General features: G+C 44.8%; 1 protein-coding gene across 3 annotated transcripts in view; it reads right to left on the bottom strand.

Annotated features, from left to right (window-relative positions):
* Positions 1-24,972, bottom strand: part of RNF123 (ring finger protein 123) — a 594,888-nt gene that overhangs the window by 508,836 nt on the left and 61,080 nt on the right. For all 3 annotated transcript variants that reach the window (XM_030205297.1, XM_030205296.1, XM_030205298.1), the window contains exons 6-7: positions 20,069-20,123; positions 163-248 (exon numbers count right to left, since the gene is read on the bottom strand). In XM_030205297.1, the coding sequence (XP_030061157.1) occupies positions 163-248; positions 20,069-20,123 (141 nt within the window). The remainder of the gene's footprint in view (positions 1-162; positions 249-20,068; positions 20,124-24,972) is intronic.

Here is a 24,972-nt window from a genome sequence, read left to right on the forward strand (position 1 = left end):
TATATGGAAACAGGCTAGTTAGCAACCCCACCTCACTGGGCACAGCTTGTGACAGGAAAATGTGGCATTAGTAAACATGCGAGGATTTTCTGCTTAACACCTGGGAATAGCCTATATCGGAGAGAAGTGAAATGAGGCCAGATACTGAAACTACTTGCTTACCTCTTGGTTGAACCTGCAATTTAGGGTACACCAGCCAATCTGCATGAGCCCTTGGGAAGAGATTAGAACCTCATAAAGCCATTTACCTGCAATTAAAAATAAATAATTTTCTGCAACATGTACATCTTCAGTGAAACACTCACTTGTGCAAAACTGTACCTCTGAATCTCTCGCCAAAATGTCAGCTATTCAACCATCACAGAGGAAGCCCAACTTTAAAAAAGGGGGGCAGGGGTACCAAGGTTTTTGTGTATGTTCATTTTATTAAAACTCAATATTCTGCCACTCGTAATAATACATCAAAGTGGTTTACAATAATTAAAAGTTAGTAGAGAAAAAAGGAAATCTAATCAGGAAAAGTACATGAGAACAGCCATGTCTTAAGGAGAGCTTTGAATCGTGTGTGGGAAGGTTCTGATCTGACTGCCAAAGGAAGGTTATTTCAAAGTTTGGTGGGCTGCATAAGAGAAGGCTGCCTCCCGGGTAACATGTAAAAGCAGCTGGGCTGGTGAGAGCAAGTAAAGCAGAAATTTTGAGATGAGCGAAGCATGCGAAATGGAACGTATGGAATAAATAGGGAGGGGGAGCAGATGCAACGATTGTGTATCAGAGTAAGGTATGTGTGTGTGGTATGGTGTGGTGTGTGTTGCTGCTCCTTAGATTGTGAGCCCTCCTGGGACAGAGAAATATCCAGTGTACCTGAATGTAACTCACCTTGACCTACTACTGAAAAAGGTGTGAGCAAAATCTAAATAAATACATAAAATACTGTCTGCCACCCAGCTATGCACGTGGCACTAGGAGTCAACAACCACCACTCATACAACTTATTAAAAACAGAGGGACATATTATACACAAGCAAATTTTATATATAAAATGCAAAAATTATAAGGACAGGCTTATGAACCTCAACATGTATACACTGGAAGCGAGGAGGGAGAGAGGAGACATGATAGAAACGTTTACATATCTCAAGGGCATTTATGTACAGGAAGAGAGCCTTTTTCAAATGAAGGAGAGCTCTGGAATGAGGGAGCATATGACAAAGTTAAGAGGGAACAGGCTTAGGAGTAACCTAAGGAAGTACTATTTCAGAGAAAGGGTGGCGGAGGCATGAAATGGCCTCCGAGTGGAGGTGGTGGAGTCGAGGACTGTTCCAGAATTTAAAAAGGTATGGGATAAGCATGTGGGATCGCTTAGGAACAGGAAGAATTAGGGGTTACAGAGGATGGACAGACTGGATGGGTCATAGGGCCTTTATCTGCCGTCATGTTTCTATATACATTCTACAGTATGGGGTCGATAGTCAGCTGGCAGCGCTCAGTGTTTTGCTGAGCTCCACTGGCATTATACCTGGAAATTCAATGTTTGGCCATGTACAGGCTCCGGAACTGAATTTCAGGGTACGGAGACAGTGATATCTTGGTCAATTAAATGCAATATTCAGCACTGACCCAGCTATGGAGAACCACTTAAAAGATAGGACTAATTTTCATGCCATCCTATTTATGTAGTTAACCTGGCCAGTTTATTGTATTTCTATACCACTAACACCGTATCAGCACTTAAGTGGCCAAGTGCTGACTCCACCCCCAGAATGCCCCCAAAATAGCCGGTTTTGAGTGGGTGCTAACCAGACATATATGGGGGTAATTCTACAAAGTGAATGCTTATATTTACACACCAAGTGCATAAATGATTAGAATAATGGCATATACATTCAAGTGTGCGCATACAATAGACTATACCCGTTGCTACTTCAATCTAGTCATGCATCCTTGTGTAATCCTACTGTTCTTTCCCGTCTTTCTGACCTGTCGTGTCCTTACCCTCCTTGCATTGAAACCTTTTGTAACATTGTAAGCCACATTGTGCTCGCTCTAGTGGGAAAATGTGGGGTATAAATGTACCACAAATAAATACACAAAGTCAAAAATCCACCTAAGCGCTATTCTATAAATATGCACGTATCTTACACAGGATATTATTTCACATGGATGGAGCATTGGATGATACTCACATTTACATGTGAAACCTAGACAATGCTAAAAGTTTGTATCTTCATCATTCAGGCACAATTATACCTACCACACTAGCATTCTTTACAGAATAGACACCTAAATATAGGCGCACTGTAGCAAAGTTAACTCACCTGTAGCAGGTGCTCTCAGAAGACAGCAAGCTAAATATTCTCACAGCTGGGTGACATCACCTGACAGAGCCGGGTGCAAACACTGACTAGCGAGACTAAGAACTTTCCAGTAGCATCCCACCACACGTGCACTGGTGGCCTGCCTGTCACACGAACACTGGTCCCTCAGTTATACACAAATAGCTAAACAATAAAACTCCAAGGGGAGGTGGGACGGTATGTGAGAAACACCTGCTACAGGTGAGTAACTTTGCTACAGCAAGCCTATATTTAGGTGCCTATTCTATAAAGAATACTAGTGTGATAGGTAAAATATGTGCTTTGGAGAAAACAAAGTTACTCACCTGTGGCAGGTGTTCCCTGAGGACAAGAAAGATTTTGTATTCTCACAGCTGGGAATCCCTAGCTACCAGGCTCACTGATAAAAATGCTAGGAAAATAGGGACTTGAAACGTCAAGGCCTGGAAGTCAATTAACCTGAAAATATGTAAATATTAGCTGTGAAGGTGAAGCCTGAAACTAAACAAAACTGGTCCTAAGGGGGTAGAGTTGAATTCTAGACACTGAATAAATTCTTCAGGACTGCCTGCCCAAACTGGCTTTCACATCAGGTATCCTGCTGAAGGCAGTAATGAGATGTCAATGTGTGTATAGATGACCAGGTTGCAGCTTTGCAAATTTCCTCTATGAAGGCTGACCTCAAGTAGGCTACCGACGTAGCCATGGCTCTGACATTATAAGCCTATAAGCCTTGACATGACCCTCTAGAGTCAGCCCAGCCTGGATATAAATAAAGGAGATGCAATAATCTGCTAGCCAACTGGAAACTGTGCGTTCGCCTATGGCTACCCCCATCCCGTTTGGCTCAAAAGAAATAAAAAGCTGGGTGGTGTGTCTATAGGCTTTAGTCCACTCCAGATAGAAGGCTAAGGCTCGCTTGAAGTCTAAGGAATGCAGTACACTCTCACCACAATGGGCATTTGGTTTTGGGGAAAATGTTGGCAGGACGATTAACTGATTAAGATGGAACTCCAACACTATCTTAGGAAGGAACTTAGAATGCATTCGAAGAACTACTCTACTGTTGAGAAACTTAGTGTAAGGTGGATCAGCTACTACGCCTGAAGGTCACTGACTGTGGGCTGAAGTGACCGCCACCAAATCACAACTTTCCAGGTCAAATACTTCAGATGAAAGAATCAAGTACATCAAAAGGAGCTTTCATCAGCTGGGTGAGGACAACATTGAGATCCATGACACAGTTGGAGGTTGACAGGGGGCTTTGTCAGTAACAAACTTCTAAAGAAGCGAATAACTAGAGGCTGTACAGAGATGGACTCAACTCCTACATGTGATAAGCACCGATTGCACTTAGATGAACCCTTACAGAGTTGGTTTTCAGACCAAACTCAGAAAGGTGCAGGAGGTATTCAAGCAGCTTTTGTGTAGGGCAGGTGAAGGGATCCAAGGCCTTGCCCTCACACCAGACGGCAAACTGCGTCCAATTAAATGGAACACCTCTTAGTGGATTCTTTCCTGGAAGCCAGCAGCATGTGGGAAACTTCCTCTGGCAAGTCTACGGATTCAAATTCTACAATCTCAACATCTAAGCCGTGAGGGCCAGGGATTGGATGTTAGGATGCAGAAGAGAACCCTCGTTCTGCATGATGAGGGATGGAAAATATTCCAATCTCCACTTATCTTCAGAAGACAGCGCTAGAAGAGGAAACCAGATCTGCCTCAGCCAGTACGGCACAAACAGGATCACAGTTCCCTGGTCCTGCTTGAGTTTCAGCAATGTATTCTCTATGACAGGTATTGGAGGATAAGCATACAGAAGACCCTTCCCCCAATGTAGAAGAAAGGCATCTGACACTAGTCTGCTGTGTGATCTGAGTCTAGAACAGAACTGGAGAACTTTGTTGTTGAGATGAGTAGCAATAAGATCCACTGAGGGGGTGCCCCATGCTCAAATGATCTTGCAGGCTACGCCCATGTTGAAACCACTCATGAGTTTGCAAAACCCTGCTCAGTCTGTCTGCCAGGCAGTTGTCCTTTCCTGGTAGGTATGTGGCTCAAAGTACCATTCCATGAAGGAGGGCCCACTGCCACATTCCCACTGCTTCCTGACACAAGGGGTAGGAACCCGTACCCCCCTGCTTATTTACACAGAACACTGCAACCTGGCTGTCTGTCTGAATCAGAACAATTTGGTTCTGCAGCTGATCTCTGAAGGCATTTATAGCATTCCAAATGGCCCTCAGCTCGAGGAGGCTGATACGAAGATCCATTTACTGAGCTGACCAAGTTCCCTGGGTGTGAAGCCCATCTAATCTATTCTAAATTGACATTTATAGCCCACCTACACCCTATAGAGGTTCAAAGCGGGCAACAATAACAAGTCAATACAGTTTACAAATTATAGACTACAAACTATCTAATATAATAAAACGCACCCTCAACGTTCTGAGGACAACGTTCTGAAGCCATGAAGCCATCTGACGTCACTCCCAGGCTGAAGGGTTCGTGGATTCGTGGTGTGAAGCCTTCAAGCCAGCCAGCCGTCTCTGCCCCGCCCTCGCGTCAAACGTCATGACGTCGAGGGCGGAAAAAAAAAAAAAAAAAAAACAAATCCGGCAGCGAAGCGTCAGGGAAGGAGGCGGCGCTCCCGACGTCTAGCCTTCCCTTCGTTGTGTTCCGCCTTCTTCTGACGTCAAGGATGACGTCAAAAGAAGGCTGAACACAGCGAAGGGAAAGCTAGACGTCGGGAGCGCCGCCTCCTTCCCTGACGCTTCGCTGCCGGAACCGCCACGGAGGTAAATTTAAAAAGAAGAAAAAAAACAAAAAGGGATGCATGGATGCGACAGCATGGATGCGAAGGGGAGGGGCATGGATGCGAAGGGGGGGGGAGAAGAGGGCGGGCCAGGCTGGGACATGAGAGAGAGAGGAGCATGGATGCGAGAGGGGGTCATGGAAGGGAGAGAGGGGACTTGCTGGAAAAGGATGAATGGAGGCGGCAGGGGACAGAGGAGCATGGATGGGCATGGATTGGGAGGGCAGGGCTCAGGGAGAGATGGGAATTGCTGGAAAGGGATGAATGGAGGAGGCAGGGGACAGAGGAGCATGGATGGGCATGGATTGGGAGGGCAGGACTCAGGGAGAGAGGGAAATTGCTGGATAGGGATGAATAGAGGGGACAGATGGGCATGGATGGATATGGATTGCAGGGCAGGCCTCAGGGAGAGAGGGGAATTGCTGGATAGGGATGAATGGAGGGGCCAGGTGACAGAGGAGTATGGATGGGCATGGATTGGAAGGGCAGGACTCAGGGAGAGGGGAATTGCTGGATAGGGATGAATGGAGGGGACAGATGGGCATGGATGGATATGGATTGCAGGGCAGGGCTCAGGCAGAGAGGAGAATTGCTGGATAGGGATGAATGGAGGGGGCAGGTGACAGAGGAGCATGGATGGGCATGGATTGGAAGGGCAGGACTCAGGGAGAGGGGAATTGCTGGATAGGGATGAATGGAGGGGACAGATGGGCATGGATGGATATGGATTGCAGGGCAGGGCTCAGGCAGAGAGGAGAATTGCTGGATAGGGATGAATGGAGGGGGCAGGTGACAGAGGAGCATGGATGGGCATTGATTGGGAGGGCAGGGCTCAGGGAGAGAGGGGAATTGCTGGAAAGGGATGAATGGAGGGGGCAGGGAACAGAGGAGCATGGATGGGCATGGATTGGGAGGGCAGGGCTCAGGGAGAGAGGGGAATTGCTGGATAGGGATGAATGGAGGGGACAGGTGACAGAGGAGCATGGATGGGCATTGATTGGGAGGGCAGGGCTCAGGGAGAGAGGGGAATTGCTGGAAAAGGATGAATGGAGGGGGCAGGGGACAGATGGCCATGGATTGGGAGGGCAGGGCTCACACTCTCTCTCTCATATACAATGTCTTTCTGACTCTCACTCTCACACACTCTGTCTCACACTGTATCACATTCACTCTCTATGTGCCACACAGTCACTCACACACTCGCTTGGTCTCATACACTCATTCTCACAGAGAATCTGTGTCTCACACACACTCTCTCTCTCGCCCACACACACACACTCTCTCTCACACTGTGTCTCACATACACACTTGCACACACTCTCATTCTCACACACACACTCTCTCACAAACACACTCACACCCAGACTCACTCTCTCTCTCTCACACACTCACACTTTCACTCTGACTCTCAAACAGTCACTCTCACATACACTCTCCCAAACATACACACTCCGAGGAAAACCTTGCTAGCGCCCGTTTCATTTGTGTCAGAAACGGGCCTTTTTTTACTAGTACATAATAAAAGCTTAATGATTCTATCAAATAACAGAGTTTTCAAATTCCTTCTGAATAAGTCATAATTAGCTTGGCATTTAAAATTTAATGGTGTAACAAACTCCTTCTCCATTGTTAACACTTTCTGAGGAGGTAGAATTCAGAATGGTAGTTCCACAGTTAAACTGAATCAATTGTCCACCAGAGAAGAACATGAGTTAAATCTGGCGGAAGCTGGATTCCATCCGCTAGATTTCCAGTCACCTGGAACCACTGGGAAGCTAGGGTCCACTGGGATGCTCTCAAATGCAGCTGTGCCACGGGAGCAACATGCAGTGTTGAGACCATGTGGCCAATCAAACTCAACATTTGCCGCACTGTGACCTACAAGGGTAGCATTGTCAAGGTGTCTGCCCTCTCTTCTGGGAGAAAAGTCCAAGCCGTCACTCCCTCTGTTTAGGCTCACTACAGATCATAGTAACATAGTAGATGATGGCAGATAAAAACCTGTACAGTCCATCCAGTCTGCCCAACAAGATAAACTCGTATGTGTTACTTTATATGTACAGTGGGGGAAATAAGTATTTGATCCCTTGCTGATTTTGTAAGTTTGCCCACTGACAAAGACATGAGCAGCCCATAATTGAAGGGTAGGTTATTGGTAACAGTGAGAGATAGCACATCACAAATTAAATCCGGAAAATCACATTGTGGAAAGTATATGAATTTATTTGCATTCTGCAGAGGGAAATAAGTATTTGATCCCCCACCAACCAGTAAGAGATCTGGCCCCTACAGACCAGGTAGATGCTCCAAATCAACTCGTTACCTGCATGACAGACAGCTGTCGGCAATGGTCACCTGTATGAAAGACACCTGTCCACAGACTCAGTGAATCAGTCAGACTCTAACCTCTACAAAATGGCCAAGAGCAAGGAGCTGTCTAAGGATGTCAGGGACAAGATCATACACCTGCACAAGGCTGGAATGGGCTACAAAACCATCAGTAAGACGCTGGGCGAGAAGGAGACAACTGTTGGTGCCATAGTAAGAAAATGGAAGAAGTACAAAATGACTGTCAATCGACAAAGATCTGGGGCTCCACGCAAAATCTCACCTCGTGGGGTATCCTTGATCATGAGGAAGGTTAGAAATCAGCCTACAACTACAAGGGGGGAACTTGTCAATGATCTCAAGGCAGCTGGGACCACTGTCACCACGAAAACCATTGGTAACACATTACGACATAACGGATTGCAATCCTGCAGTGCCCGCAAGGTCCCCCTGCTCCGGAAGGCACATGTGACGGCCCGTCTGAAGTTTGCCAGTGAACACCTGGATGATGCCGAGAGTGATTGGGAGAAGGTGCTGTGGTCAGATGAGACAAAAATTGAGCTCTTTGGCATGAACTCAACTCGCCATGTTTGGAGGAAGAGAAATGCTGCCTATGACCCAAAGAACACCGTCCCCACTGTCAAGCATGGAGGTGGAAATGTTATGTTTTGGGGGTGTTTCTCTGCTAAGGGCACAGGACTACTTCACCGCATCAATGGGAGAATGGATGGGGCCATGTACCGTACAATTCTGAGTGACAACCTCCTTCCCTCCGCCAGGGCCTTAAAAATGGGTCGTGGCTGGGTCTTCCAGCACGACAATGACCCAAAACATACAGCCAAGGCAACAAAGGAGTGGCTCAGGAAGAAGCACATTAGGGTCATGGAGTGGCCTAGCCAGTCACCAGACCTTAATCCCATTGAAAACTTATGGAGGGAGCTGAAGCTGCGAGTTGCCAAGCGACAGCCCAGAACTCTTAATGATTTAGAGATGATCTGCAAAGAGGAGTGGACCAAAATTCCTCCTGACATGTGTGCAAACCTCATCATCAACTACAGAAGACGTCTGACCGCTGTGCTTGCCAACAAGGGTTTTGCCACCAAGTATTAGGTCTTGTTTGCCAGAGGGATCAAATACTTATTTCCCTCTGCAGAATGCAAATAAATTCATATACTTTCCAAAATGTGATTTTCCGGATTTAATTTGTGATGTGCTATCTCTCACTGTTACCAATAACCTACCCTTCAATTATGGGCTGCTCATGTCTTTGTCAGTGGGCAAACTTACAAAATCAGCAAGGGATCAAATACTTATTTCCCCCACTGTATACCTGACCTTGATATGCCCTTGCCATTTTCAGGGCACAGAACGTAGAAGTTTGCCCAGCACTAGCTTTGCGTCCCAATATGTTATTAATCTCCGTGAAACTTCTGAACAGGATTCCTTTGTGTTTATCCCACGCATTTTTGAATTCCGTTACTGTTTTCACTCCACCACATCCCGCGGGAGGGCATTCCAAGTATCCACCACTCTCTCCGTGAAAAAATACTTTCTGACATTTTTCCCGAGTCACAATAAGAGAGCCAAATACAGAGAGAACAGACAAAATAAACTACAAAATTAAACTTCCAAAAATTTTGCAAAAAGGAAGGTTATGAATTTCTTAGAAAAATGTATGCACTTAAGAGTTTCAATGCTGAAACCTTTTTGAAATCCAGATTGTGTTGAATGAAGAATATAATGTACATCTAAATAGTCTGTTAATTGTTTAGCTACCAACATCTCCAATGCTTTCACAAAAAGAGATACTGGCAATCAGATCATATGTCCCTCCAAAATAGGGCTTTTTCTTTTTAAATTTAGAACTGGAGTTAGCAGAATATGATCAAAAGAGGTAGGAAATAAACCAAGAGCCAACACTCAAGTATGGAACCATAGTATAACAAAAATGAAGAGGGGGGAGATAATAATAAATGCAATGCAGGGGAATAACCTCTTGTTTGACTAATATCAGTGTTCAGTGAATAATTAAGTTGAAACCTAATGATCTTATTTTTAAAATAATCCGATAGCTCTTTCGCAGTCAGTATAGCTTAACTAATGGAATCTGAAGACATTATTTCTTCTATTTGAGTAATGGTGTCAAGTACTTGAAAGAGTTTCTTTGAATCCATTTGATGTTTTCGTATCAAGGAAGAACAATTTTTTAAATTTTTTTTTTTAAGCTAGGACTAAATCATATTTATACTTCCTAATTGCATTTTACCACTGTGATTTAATTTTATATTAATGTCCTCCTTTTCACACCATAGCCGTTCTAAACTTGTAGAATCACATTTTAAAAGTTTGTAAGACAACATTAAACCAAGGATTACCGTATTTTTCGGACTATAAGACGCACCGGACCATAAGACGCACCTAGGTTTTAGAGGAGGGAAATAGGAAAAAAAAAATTTTTCCTTTTTCCCTCCTCTAAAACCTAGGTGCTCCGGTGCGTCTTGTCCGAGTTCGGGATCGCCCTCCCCTACTCACGTCACGCGATGTTCTCTGGTGGTCTAGTGACATCGGGGCAGGAAAGAGCCCCCTCTTTCCTGCCCAGCACGCTGCTCTCCGTCCTCCTGTATGCTGCCTGACGGTCTCGGCGAGATTCAAAATGGCCGCCGAGACTTCAATTCTCGGTGGCCATTTTGAATCTCGCCGAGACCGTCAGGGAGCATACAGGAGGACGGAGAGCAGCGCGCTGGGCAGGAAAGAGGGAGCTCTTTCCTGCCCCGACGTCACTAGACCACCAGGGAACATCACGTGACGTGAGTAGGGGAGGGCGATCCCGAACTCGGGGGGCGGGCGATCCCGAAATCGGATCTCGCTACCTTCAGACTATAAGACGCACCCCCCATTTTCCTCCCAAATTTGGGGGGAAAAAAGTGCATCTTATAGTCCGAAAAATACGGTATATCTTTTCATGAAAGTAAAATGTTTTAGTCAGTGGGACAATGCCAACCAGGGTATCCTGGACTGCATGACACTACTGATCCAAAGGTAAGGTAGAAGACCAAAACTGGTTATGATCTACTTTTCCGCTTAGATTCATGTCTCCTAAAATTACACAATTCTCATACATTAAAGAACATTGAAAAATAAAATCATGAAACTATGATTTTCCCTCAGACCATTTACCTGGGGCTCAAAAAACAAAATATAACCTAGCTTTGCAAACAATGAGCTGTCTTGATATTTCACATGCTAAAATCTTTGATATTAAAGAATCTTTACATATTAATGCTATCCTACCTCTTCATCCTTCATTTGGGAGGTTTAAGATCTTATATTCATTTGGACAGACTTCAAGTAATACTGGATCATCAAATAATTTTAACCAATCTTCAGTATACATACCTGTAGCAGGCTGCTTGTTCTCACGATTGGGTCAACGTCCGCGGCGGCCCAGGAAACTGGCAAAATTTTGCAAGCAAAATAAAAATTTTTAGAGAACGCTCTGCATGCGGGCAGAGCGCACCGCGCATGCGCAACGGCTTCCTGGCCGTGGCATGAGCATGTCATCCCCAGTTTAATAAAAAGCAACCAGAGAACTAGAACAAAGGGGAGGTGGGTGGGTTTGTGAGAACAATCAGCCTGCTGTCCTCGGAGAATATCTGCTACAAGTATGTATCTTCACTTTCTCCGAGGACAAGCAGGCTGCTTGTTCTCACGATTGGGGTATCCCTAGCACCCAGGCTCACTGAAAACAATGAACATAGGTCAATTGGGTCTCGCAACGGCGAGGACATAACAGAGACTGAACTGAAAAGAAACACAACTAAGTGAGAGTGCAGCCTGGAACAGAACAAAAATGGGCCTAGGAGGGTGGAGTTGGATTCTAAACCCCGAACGATTCTGCAGCACCGACTGCCCAAACTGACTGTCGCATCGGGTATCCTGCTGAAGGCAGTAGTAAGATGTGAATGTGTGGACTGATGATAATACACTGAAACCTTCTGCTCAGTGTACTGCTGTGGCTAGGAAAGTGAATAGAATGTTGGGTATTATTAGGAAAGGTATGGAAAACAGGTGTGAGGATGTTATAATGTCGTTGTATCGCTCCATGGTGCGACCGCACCTTGAGTATTGTGTTACATTCTGATCGCCGGATCTCAAGAAAGATATAGTAGAATTGGAAAAGGTGCAGCGAAGGGTGACTAAAATGATAGCAGGGATGGGACGACTTCCCTTTGAAGAAAGACTAAGGAGGCTAGGGCTTTTCAGCTTGGAGAAGAGACGGCTGAGGGGAGACATGATAGAGGTATATAAAATAATGAGTGGAGTGGAACAGGTGGATGTGAAGCGTCTGTTCACGCTTTCCAAAAATACTAGGACTAGGGGGCATGCGATGAAACTACAGTGTAGTAAATTTAAAACAAATCGGAGAAATTTTTTCTTCACCCAACGTGTAATTAAACTCTGGAATTTGTTGCCGGAGAATGTGGTGAAGGCGGTTAGCTTGGCAGAGTTTAAAAAGGGGTTAGACGGTTTCCTAAAGGACAAGTCCATAAACCTCTACTAAATGGACTTGGGAAAAATCCACAATTCCAGGAATAACATGTATAAAATGTTTGTACGTTTGGGAAGCTTGCCAGGTGCCCTTGGCCTGGATTGGCCGCTGTCGTGGACAGGAAGCTGGGCTCGATGGACCCTTGGTCTTTTCCCAGTGTGGCATTACTTATGTACTTATGGTGACCCCTTAGGGCCTTCAACACACCAACCTAATAATATCTGTGCAAGTTGGGCAGCCCCACTCCCACCCCCTCTCCTTAGGATTTCACAATGTCTCCCAGGGTATCCTCAGCCTTTTATGCTTCCAGATAAAGGTACACCACGTGGTCCCAAATTTTAATTGCCTCGCTAGTATCTTAATAGGAAGTTGTGCAAACAGGAAGAGAAATTTTGGTAAAAATCATCATCCGTAATGTGTCAGCCCTACCCCACCAGGTCAATCATAATGGTTCCCACACATCCAGGTCCTGCTGAACCTGGCGTCTGAGCCTGTCATAACTGAGTTTATAAAGGTCCACCACTGTTATTTGAAATAATAACTCCCAAATATCTGAATCCGTTGGTGACCACTTTAAACAGAAAGGAGGGAAACTCAGAAAGTGTCATGTTGCATAATAAGGCCTCAGTTTATTAGTTGTGAATCCTGAGATCCCCCTTAAAAAGCTTTGTGTGTGGGGCAAAGAATTTTGTGAATTAGCAATAAAAATCAAGGTGTCATCAGCATACAATAGAATTTTATGTGGCTCTTCCTTAACAATGATGGGGGAAATCTGATCAAGTTGCGAATGCATGCAATAAATGGTTCTATGGCTACAGGAAACAGTAAGGGGAAATGGGCATCCCTGCTGGGTACCATGTTCTAACTGAAATTCATTGCAGAGGAACCCATTAACCTTGGTGCTGTGTAGAGGGATCAAACCCAGTTCCCATATGTGCCCCCCAGTCCCATAGACTCCATCACAGAAAATAAGTACATAAGTCTCCTAGTGATGATGTCTATGACCCTACGTACGCTGTCCCCTAATTGGCGGCCCTGCACAAATCTCGTTTGGTCACAGTGTATGAGTTTCGGGAGAATACTATCTAGCCTACTTGCTAATATTTTGGCAAAAATTTTCATATCCTTATTTAACAAAGCAAATGGGACAATAACTAGCACACCACGTGTGATCCTTTCCCAGCTTGGGCAATATAACTACATTCGCCTTGTACATGGAGGAAGGTAAGACAGCCCCCTATGCAATGTCACCAAACAACCTAGTCAAAATGGGTGACACCCCTGGGTTCATAACTTTATAATACTCTGCAGGGAACCCATCTTCTTCCTGTGACTTCCCCTTTTAGCACGGAAGCTAAACCAGAAATCCATTGTGGCTTGGTGTGTCCCAAGGACTACACTGAAAACCCCTGGTTCTAGATGGAGGAATGCTGCTGATGGTGGAGGGACGGGAGTGGACGGCCAGGAGGAGGATACTGGTGCAGGGAGGGGAGTAGAAGAAAGAGGGGAATCCTAAATGCTTTCAGGAAGGGAAGAAGAAAAAGAGGAAACTTGTAGGGCTGGTGAGGGAGAAGATAGAAGGGAATGTTGGAGTGAGTGGGTACGAGTCTGGAAGTTTTATTTTGTAACCAGGTACCTCTAAGTGCAGCCAAGGATAGAACAATCTCCTCCAGCCATGGGCTCCCGGTACAGTCAAGAAATAAATTTCCACCAGCAACTTCAATCTTAAGGACTTTATTCCATGCAGGTTTCTAGTAGATCTGATACACAGTTCCAACAGCAGCATTCACCTTCAATCTTAAGCACATATAAGCCACCTGAAAGTGTGTGGCAAATAGTCCTCTTTAAGCAGTAGGCTATTAGCACCTATCAGGATTCAATACAGGTTCACACTCCGCTCCAGTCTGGGCTCCTTATCCAGTGCACAATAAACAGTAGTTCAATTCCAAATAGAAGCAATTCATTCAATTCATCACCACAGTTAAATCTCAAAGCAGCAGTTTCTACCTTCTACTCTCTTGACCTTCAGGAGAGTTCAATACTTTAGGGACTCCTCATACCCAAGGGATTTCACCCTGCATCAGCTTCACTGGTAAATTCAATACTTTAGGGACCTCCCTTACCCAAGGATTTTCAGCCTGCAAATACTTTTGGGACTTCCTCACACTCAAGGGATTTCAGCCTGCTTCAGTACTTTAGGGACCTCTCTTACCCAAGGGTTTTCAGCTTGCAACTGCTTCTCTCCTTCCCATCTGCCTAATCAATCCCTGGCTTCTGCTCTCACAACCAATCATTCTCCTTCCATTAGCTTCCCCCACACCCATACCAGCTGAGTTAAGCATTAGACTAATGATGAGCTCCTGCACACAGGGTTTCCTATCTCTCTTTCCTCCTAGTGGCAGCCAATCTACACATCCTGCCAGCTTACACCCATGTCTTCCCCTATTGCAGCTAGGAATCCAGTCCGGGTTCCTCATCTCACCCCCTGGCTCCTTGCCTGCAATGCCTTCTGGGACTTGTATTTCAAACTGACACTGCCTTAACCCAACTATCCTGAATGTGACTTTATCACAATTTATTTGTTACATTTGTATCCCACATTTTCCCACCTATTTGCAGGCTCAATGTGGTTTACATAGTACCGTAGAGGCGTTCGCCATCTCCAGTAGAGAGACAGTTACAAGGAGTTGTTGTGGTCGATTAAGGTCCATGTGTTGTAGAAACATTAGGAATCGTAGAGAGGAAAAGTTATGCAGAGTCTGTAACAAGCTTTGGTTTCGTTGTGTTGCAGGGTTTATGTATTTAGGTTGGGTCGATAGGGTATGCCTTTTTGAACAGGTTGGTTTTTAGTTCGCCTAGGGCATGCAATAATCTTACATTAGCAGAGGCTCTATTATGCCTGTAAAGTCACTTGCTAAAAATAAAGTACAGCGAGGATATGCAACCTCCACTGAATTTTCCCATTCATATATCAGAGGAAAGAAAAAGAGGTAATGAGCCCAGCATACTTATGTATTTTTGGCATTAAGTGAGCAGTAAAACAATTGCTGATCCCACCAAAGAAGGGAGCAGCAACAAGACCCAGTTCCATACACACCACAGTGTTGCCTTTTGCCTGCCATCACAGGACTCAGAGCTCAATCTGGAGAAACCAGCCATCTTCACTTCTATCTGGCTGCACTGCACATCAACTCACCCACCTGGCACTTGCCTGTCTGCTCACAAGGCAGGCCAAAATGAACTAACTGACACACTAAGCACATGTAACTTACCCACAGTGCATCACCTCCCTCTTTTCAGATATATTTGCAGTAAATGAAGGGAGAGAGGGAGTAAATGAAGGAATCCAACTAATTCAGACCCCCTGACCTAGACCAAATCCAACACAGCACCTTAGGAGACTGGAAGGTAGTGTTGCTAATAACTCCTGCTGCTGGACCCACCAAAGGGAGAAAGTCACCATGGACCACCAAGTGCTGGACCCACTGTTCTGGCAACTCAGACCCCAAGTGAGAGTTTTTTTCCAAAGGGGAAGAGAAATCCATGCCAAAAGGCTATTTCCCAGAGCATCCCTCAGGCCCTAGGAACCTGCGAGCAGCCTACTCCTAGCAGCTGTATCAAGCCACATATGTACCATCTGAAGGAAACAGAAAAATACTGAGAAGTTGAAGACACCACCAAACTCCCTATAAAGCTTTTGTTCTCTATCTGCTGGCAGGGGTACATAACCCAATTGTCTGGGCTGATCTAGCATGGGCAATAAGAAATTACTACTTAATGTGCTAGAATGATACAGGCAGATGCAGAAATTTGAGTCAGATCTTTCAAGGAACATACTCCAGACTACCTTTTAACATATTTAATGTGATTTTGTTTTCTTTATTTTTATTGTTTTCCAAAGTAAACTTGCTGACAAATCAATAAGAGAAAACAAAATTAAAAAACAGTTAAGTTACCAAAATTTGCAACTGGTTATATACCTTGGAAAGTAAGGACAACCTGTGAAAACGATTAAAGCTTGAAGAATGATCTAGAAATGATCTAGAAAAACACATCTGGGCTGGAAAAGCACAAGAAAAGCATTACAGTATAAGGCGTGAAGTACTTTTGTGCATGTAATAAAACTGGGACCTGAGGCTGATTAGATATGATGAAGAGGTAGAAGAGACAATGGCAAAAGACAGAAGGTTGTTTGGGTGTACAGAGGAATGCCCAACAACTGAATACTCTAGATATAAAATACTTTTACTTTATTACAAAACCCACTCATTCACTTACACAAAGGACCACTGATTAATCAACCACAATATTCAATAATGTAAAAAGTGCTGTTAACTCCCTAAACAAACCATCCTGAGGTTTATTTTACAAAATACATAAACTGGTAGTTATCATTTATCTTCTCTTGATGTTGTTTAATACATGATCCAACTGTTATTTCACAACTCAATCTTTATCTCTGTTCATGTTGAAAAGTCCCATGCAGTTATGACTTTAATTACTGTTATCCAAACACGTCAAATGCAAAGCACTGATAAGGAAGGGAAAGAGGGACTTTGAAAAAAAGATTGCGTTGGAGGCAAAAACACATAGTAAAAATTTTAGGTATATTAAAAGCAGGAAGCCGGGCAAAATGGTAGAGACTATTATAAAGAACAAAATTACAAAGCATATTCAAAAGCATGGATTAATGAGACAAAGCCAACATGGATTTAGTGAAGGGAAATTTTGCCTCACCAATCTATTACATTTCTTTGAAGGGGTGAACAAACATGTGAATACATGTGAGCCGGTTGATATTGTGTATCTGGATTTTCAGAAGGCGTTTGACAAAGTACCTTATGAAAGGCTCCAGAGGTACTTGCAGGTTAGACACTACTGGTCTACTATAAAGGCGCAACATGGAGACGGTTGGCTTTGGGGTCCCCTAGATAAGATTTTGTTACGTATGCCCACTAAGGCTAACAGTTTGTCTACTTGGTATAAGATCCTAACAACGGGCAGTGGGGGGACATGGAACAGCTGGTAATGCGCTGGAATGAGGATGTAGGATCTAGGTACACGGAAAAGGAGTTTGGGAAACTTTTCACTAACCTGTATAAGATGGTTAGAGCTGCTGACCTGCAGGAGACACAATACAAGATCCTCCATAGAGCATTTATTTCTAGAGCAAAGGGGGCAGCCATAGGACTCTGGACAGATGACAGATGCCTTAAGTGCAGGACTGAGGGGGGAACCCTTGTACACTCTTTCTTGGAATGCTCGGCTCTATCACTGTAGAATGTGGCTTTTCAATTATTGGCTGCCGTGTTGCAGCGGGAATTGGAATGGGACTATACAACTTTACTGTTAGGGGATCAGTCATTATTGGTGGTCCAGGGATTGCGATATCCACAGCGTCGATTTGTGTATGTCTCTCTGCTGCTGGTTAGAAAAACAGTCTTGCATTTCTGGGTGTCACCGGAGCCCATACCTGCAGAAGCTTGGAAGGCAAAAATGAGGGAAGTAGGCAAATATGAGAATCAGATCTACAGGGGATCCCCCAGACTGGCCAATAGACAGTACGCTTACATATGGGCTTCATGTTTAAATATCATGGGCTAAGGCTTCCATGATAGTAGGAGGGGAGGGGGATAGGGGGAAGGGTATGGGTAGATGGGTGCGTGGAGTACGAATGTTGTGATGGGATGTGTATGCATGATGGCTTGCTAGTGTGTGAAAGTGGGGAAAAAAGGAGGGTTATAAAAGAAAATTCAGTATGGAATACATCTCACTTTTATGATAATGTTTCCTTGTTCTGTCGAATTTTGTATCAGTATTGGTGTGCAGAGTGACCTAGACTATGTTTTTTCTGCTTTTTATGAGTGTATTGTGTACTGAAGAAGTTAAAAAATAAAATTAAAAAAAAAAAAGAAAGGCTCCAGAGGAAACTGGAGAGTCATGGGATAGGAGGTAATGTTCTATTGTGGATTAAAAACTGGTTAAAAGATAGAAAACAGACAGTAGGGTTAAATGGTCAGTATTCTCAAAGGAGAAGGGTAGTTAGTGGGGTTCCCCAGGGGTCTGTGCTGGGATCGTTGCTTTTTAACATATTTATAAATGACCTAGAGATGGGAGTAACCAGTGAAGTAATTAAATTTGCTGATGACACAAAGTTATTCAAAGTCGTTAAATCGCAAGAGGATTGTGAAAAATTACAAGATGACTTTATAAGGCTGGGAGACTGGGCATCTAAATGGCAGATGACGTTTAATGTGAGCAAATATAAAGTGATGCATGTGGGAAAGAGGAACCCAAATTATAGCTACATCATGTAAGGCTCCACGTTAGGAGTCACGGACCAAGAAAGGGATCTAGGTGTCGTCGTTGATGATACGTTGAAACCTTCTGCTCAGTGTGCTGCTACAGCTAAGAAAACAAATAGCAAATTATTAGGAAAGGAATGAAAAACAAAAATGAGGACATTATAATGCCTTTGTATCGCTCCATGGTGCAACTGCACCTCGAATATTGTGTTCAATTCTGGTCGCCGCATCTCAAAAAAGATATAGTGGAATTAGAAAAGGTGTAGAGAGGGGCGACGAAAATGATAAAGGGGATGGGACGACTTCCCTATGAGGAAAGGCTAAAGCGGCTAGGGCTCTTCAGCTTGGAGAAAAGGTGGCTGAGGGGAGATACGATAATGAATGGAATGGAACAGGTTGACGTGAAGCGTCTGTTTACACTTTCCAAAAATACTAGGGCTAGGGGGCATGCGATGAAGCTACAAAGTAGTAAATTTAAAACGAATCAGAGAAAATGTTTCTTCACTCAACGTGTAATTCAACTCTGGAATTTGTTGCCAGAAAATGTGGTAACGGTGGTTAGCTTAGCAGAGTTTTAAAAAGGTTTGGATGCTTCCTAAAGGAAAAGTCCATAGACCACTATTAAATGGACTTGGGGAAAATCCACTATTTCTGGGATAAGCAGCATAAAATGTTTTGTACTTTTTGGGGGATCTTGCCAGGTATTTGTAACCTGGATTGGCCACTGTTGGAAACAGGATGTTGGGCTTGATGGACCTTTGGTCTGTCCCAGTATGGCAATACTAATGTACTTATGTAAGATATGGGAGGGAGGGTTTATAGTTTATTAACACTTACTGAATCACCTTTCATCAATAACAGAACAAGACGATGTACATCAATAAATATAGAGAGGTCAAAAAAGAACACTATCAAATTGTAGAAAGAAAGAGAAGAGAGCAGGAAGGCGGTTCCCAATCATCACATGTCAGTACCCAGCAGCTTAACTCAGGGTGTATGTAAGGAATATCTTTGAAATGATTTGAAGAGGTAGAGAGCTAAATAATTTTTGAAAACCATGACACCGTAGCCCATAGAGGCCTGTTCTGAAACAAATGGAAATCCACAGGAGCAGGCAGAAGCCACACAGACAAAATAACTCGCCTAGAATGCTTTATGTATAACACAGGAGAAAACTGAAAATTAAATAAAAATATGAAGTCTCATTGGAACAAGCTGACAGTTTTGGGTGTGCTTCAGTGCATGTAATAACTCCCACTACTACTACTACTTAACATTTCTAGAACGCTACTAGGGTTACGCAGCGCTGTACAGATTAATAAAAGGACAGTCCCTGCTCCAAGGAGCTTACAATCTAATGGGAGAAATGTCAAATAGGGGCAGTCTAGATTTCCTGCATAGAGGTATGGTGGTTAGGTGCCGAAGGCGACATTGAAGAGGTGGGCTTTGAGCAAGGCTTTGAAGATGGGCAGGGAGGGGGCCTGGCATATGGGCTCAGGGAGTTTATTCCAGGCATGAGGTGAGGCGAGGCAGAAAGGGCGGAGCCTGAAGTTGGCAGTGGTGGAGAAGGGTACTGAAAGAAGGGATTTCTCCCCTAGAAGAAGCATTCCTCGCACGCGATAGCTAGGGGTTTCAGTCTTGTCCCTAGTAACATCACTAAGGGATATGTAATGCAGACAAAATAACTGCATCACTACTCCTATACAGGCCTGTGTTCCGGTTTCTTATTTGTACTTACCTTTGTACACACAGGTGGTAGCTCTGATAGAACTGAAATTACTGTGTCCAATGACCTAAACCAAGAGGAAAGAATGAGAGATGACAAAATCAGTACTCAAGACACCAAGTCCCAGACCTCAGCTCATACTAAGCAGCAGTAGTTACAAATACAAATACAAATTTATATTCTGCAAATTACATTAGTCTGATGTGGATTACAAATGTTTATTAGAATGTCTAGGATGCACAAAGCTAAACAGTAATAACATTAATCTTACTGATAGACAATCATATATATCAAAGAATTAAAATCCTAGAAATTATGTACTCCATGTAGTGGAGGTCATTGACTGCTGCTCTTTGGTCCTTGGTAGCCCTTACACTGCACTCATGGAGCAGCATTTGGCATTGCTCTGGAATATGCATTTCTAGAACAGGGCTTATCAAACCTACACTGGACACCAAGTAACAATCAGATTTTCAGGATACCCACAATGAATGTTCACGATATGATTTTACATACAGACTGGGATTTTGATGAATGCAGATTTCTCTCGTGTGTATGCATTGTGAACATTCTGAAAATTAGAATGGCTGTGGAGTCGCCAGGACAGATTTGGGAAGAGAAACACAGAGCCCAGCCACATAGCTTATGAGCTGTGTCCAATTTTGTCTGGATATAAGACACAGCTGACATCCATGTCCATCTCTTCAGAGGAGGCAGATGTATCTATTGATAATCAACACTGACAGAAAAAAATGCTTCTCTCACTCAGCAGCTAGTATTGTATGTACAGACAATAGAAGTATGCTGTAACTGTTCTAGGTCAGTTCATATTTGGACAGTTTCCACCCACCAATTCCGATCTGGACAATTACCACTGAACTAATTCCCAGCACACCAGGGAGGACAACTCCCACTCATAACCCAAAAAATACAAACCACACTAGGACAAGTAATCTCCCTCCCTTTCCTCTCCCAGATTGTTTGGGGGGGGGGGGGGGGAGGAGGTACCCCCCATACCTCTCCCCCCCACAACATTATCTTTTACACATCCCTTTCCTCTTCCAGACATGCAGTTTGTGTGTGTGTGGGGGGGGGGGGGGGGGCAATGTTGGGACTTCAGAGGTATGCCAGTGAGATGCAAGCTCCATCCGGGTAGCAGTAAGAGTATGTCCATGGCTTCCATTAACCCTGCCACCTTCCGATTCAACAAAGCAGTTTCAGCTGTACACTAGAGTGGTATCTCCACTAATTGTTGGCCATACTTGAAAACCTGCTGCCATAGGATAGAAACCTGAGGGCATACCCACCTAATGTGAAAATAAGAGCCCCTTTGACCACTTCCAACAAAGGCCATCCCCCTTTTTCAGAGTAGCCTGCATCCTGGAAGGAGAGTAGTAGCATCCCACTAACACCTTAAGGTCATTCTCAATAAGCTTAGGACTGCTTATGAGAACGCAAGGAAAATTCCCTCCATTCATTCTCTCCGCTCTACCCATATCCCTCTCCCATGCCCCTTGATACCCTGCCTTCCAAACTGCTAACCCATCAAGTAGGCCATACAGTGTAGAGATATAACCCCACCCCACGGAAGTACCCACAAGTAATTCAAAACTGGATTTAGTTGCTCTCCCCTGCGATAAAACATAAGAACATAAGAATAGCCATACTGGGTCAGACCAATGGGCCATCTAGACCAGTATCTTGCTTCCAACAGTGGTCAATCCAGGTCACAAGTACCTGGCAGAAACCCAATTAGTAGCAACATTCCCTGCTATCAATCCTGAGGCAAGCAGTGGCTTCCGCCATATCCATCTCAATAACAGACTATATAGACTTTTCCTCAAGGAACTTGTCCAAACCTTTTTTAAACCCAGATACACTGACCGCTGTTATCACATCCTCCAGCAGCGAGCTCCAGAGCTTAACTATTCTTTGAGTGAAAAAATATTTCCTCCCATTTGTTTTAAAACAATTTCCATGTAATTTCATTGAGTGTCCACTGGTCTTTGTACGTTTTGAAAGAATGAAAAATCAATTCACTTTTACCCATTCTACACCACTCAGGATTTTATAGACCTCAATCATATCCCATCTCAGCCATTTCTTCTCCAATCTGAAGAGCCCTAACCTCTTTAGCCTTTTCTCATATGGGTGGGGTTCTGTTCCCTTTAATATTTTGGTTCCTCTTCTTTGAACCTCCCCTAATTCTGTTATATCTTTTTTTGATATGGCGACCAGAATTGAACACAATACTCGAGGTGAAATTGAACAATGAAGCGATACAGTGGCATTATAATATTCTTGCCCACCTTCCATAGCATCCCAAGCATGAACCCTCAGGGTCCACTTGATCGAATGCTTTTTCAGCATCCACTGCCACCATGATCAAGGGCATCTCTGCCTTTGGCGTGCCAACCAAAAAAGGTTGAGCACTCGACGAATACCATCAGCTGCCTATCACCCCATAATAAACCCTACTTGGTCAGGGTGTACTAAAGAGGGCATATGCTGGGCTAAGCGCTCCGCTAACACTTTGGCCATGATCTCTGTGTCAATCCCTAACAAAGAAATGGGTCTGTATCCTCCACACACTGGAATATTTTTTTCAGGCTTAGGTAGCACTGTAATCCCCATCTCATATAACACAGCAGTGCATCCCCTGCCTGCAAGGAATTAAACAGGTTAATTAATAATGGTGCCACCTGAGCCCAAAAGGTCTCAATTCCTCACTCTAACATCCTCCTTCAACCTCCAGCTATGCTCCACCGCCTCGACTCACCGAGACGGCCACTGTCTTGACCTCGTCCTCTCCTCCTCCGGCTCCCCTCCAATTTCCACACTTCAGCTTTTCCTATCTCGGATCATCACCTGATCACCTTCACACTTCTTCACACCCCACCTCAGCCCCGTCCAACTCTAACCAATACCTCCAGGAATCTCCAGGCTATTGACCCTCCCACCTTATCCTCTTGTATCTCCAATCTCCTCCTCTCCATCTTGTCCTCCGAGTCTGTCAACAAGGCTGTCTCCACATACAATGCCACTCTCTCCTCTGCTCTGGACACCCTCGCTCCATCCACCTCCCGTCCCACAAAGCGTACTAATCCCCAGCCTTGGCTGACCCCTTGCATCCGCTACCTTCGTTCCTGCACCCGATCTGCCGAACGCCTCTGGAGGAAATCTCGCACCCATTCAGATTTCCTTCACTACAAATTCATGCTATCCTCCCTCCACTCTTCCCTATTCCTTGCCAAACAGGACTATTACACCCAACTGACCAATTCTCTCAGCTCCAACCCCCGTCGTCTCTTCGCCACCCTTAACTCCCTCCTCAAAGTGCCCTCCACTCCTACCCCCCCTCACTCTCCCCTCAATCACTGGCCGATTACTTCCGTGACAAGGTGCAAAAGATCAACCTTGAGTTCACTACCAAACCATCTCCTCCTTTTCACCCTTTAACCCTCGACCAACCAAGCCAGGCCTCTTTCTCCTCCTTTCCAGACATCACCGAGGAGGAAACCGCTCGCCTTCTTTCCTGCTCGAAAAGTACCACCTGTTCCTCTGATCCCATCCCCACCAACTTACTTAACACCATCTCTCATACTGTCACCCCGTCCATCTGTCATATCCTCAACCTCTCTCTCTCCACTGCAACTGTCCCTGACACCTTCAAGCACGCCGTAGTCACACCTCTCCTCAAAAAACCATCACTTGACCGTACCTGTCCCTCCAACTACCGCCCCATTTCCCTCCTACCCTTCCTCTCCAAAATACTTGAGCGTGCCGTTCACAGCCGCTGCCTTGATTTTCTCTCCTCTCATGCCATCCTTGATCCACTTCAATCCGGTTTTCACCCTCTACACTCGACAGAAACAGCACTCTCTAAAGTCTGTAACGACCTGTTCCTTGCCAAATCCAGAGGCCACTACTCCATCCTCATCTTCCTCGATCTATCCGCCGCTTTTGACACTGTCAATCATGATCTACTCCTTGCCACACTGTCCTCATTCGGGTTCCAGGGCTCTGTCCTCTCCTGGTTCTCCTCCTATCTCTCCCACCGCACCTTCAGAGTTCACTCCCATGGATCCTCCTCCACCCCCATCCCGCTATCTGTTGGTGTTCCCCAGGGATCTGTCCTTGGACCCCTTCTCTTCTCAATCTACACCTCTTCCCTGGGTTCCCTCATCTCATCTCATGGCTTCCAGTACCATCTCTATGCAGACGACACCCAGCTGTATCTCTCCACACCAGACATCACCGCGGAGACCCAGACAAAGGTATCGGCCTGCTTAACCGACATTGCTACATGGATGTCCAACCGCCACCTGAAACTGAACATGTCCAAGACTGAGCTCATCGTCTTTCTACCAAAACCCACTTCTCCTCTTCCTCCACTTTCTATCTCAGTGGATAACACCCTCATCCTCCCCGTCTCATCTGCCCTCAACCTCGGAGTCATCTTCGACTCCTCCCTCTCCTTCTCGGCACACATCCAGCAGATAGCCAAGACCTGTCGCTTCTTCCTCTTCAACATCAGCAAAATTCGCCCTTTCCTCTCTGAACACACCACCCGAACTCTCATCTACGCTCTCATTACCTCCCAACTTGACTACTGCAACTTACTCCTCACCGGACTCCCACTTAGCCATCTATCCCCCCTTCAATCTGTTCAGAACTCTGCTGCATGTCTTATATTCCGCCAGAACCGATATACTCATATCACCCCTCTTCTCAGGTCACTTCACTGGCTTCCAATACGTTACCGCATTCAGTTCAAGCTCCTCCTTCTTACCTACAAATGTACTCAATCTGCTGCCCCTCACTACCTCTCTACCCTCATCTCCCTTTATGTTCCCACCCGAAACCTCCGTTCACAGGACAAATCCCTCCTCTCAGTACCCTTCTCCACCACTGCC

This window comes from Microcaecilia unicolor, chromosome 6 (genome assembly GCF_901765095.1).
Source record: "Microcaecilia unicolor chromosome 6, aMicUni1.1, whole genome shotgun sequence".
Taxonomy (NCBI): Eukaryota; Metazoa; Chordata; class Amphibia; order Gymnophiona; family Siphonopidae; genus Microcaecilia; species Microcaecilia unicolor.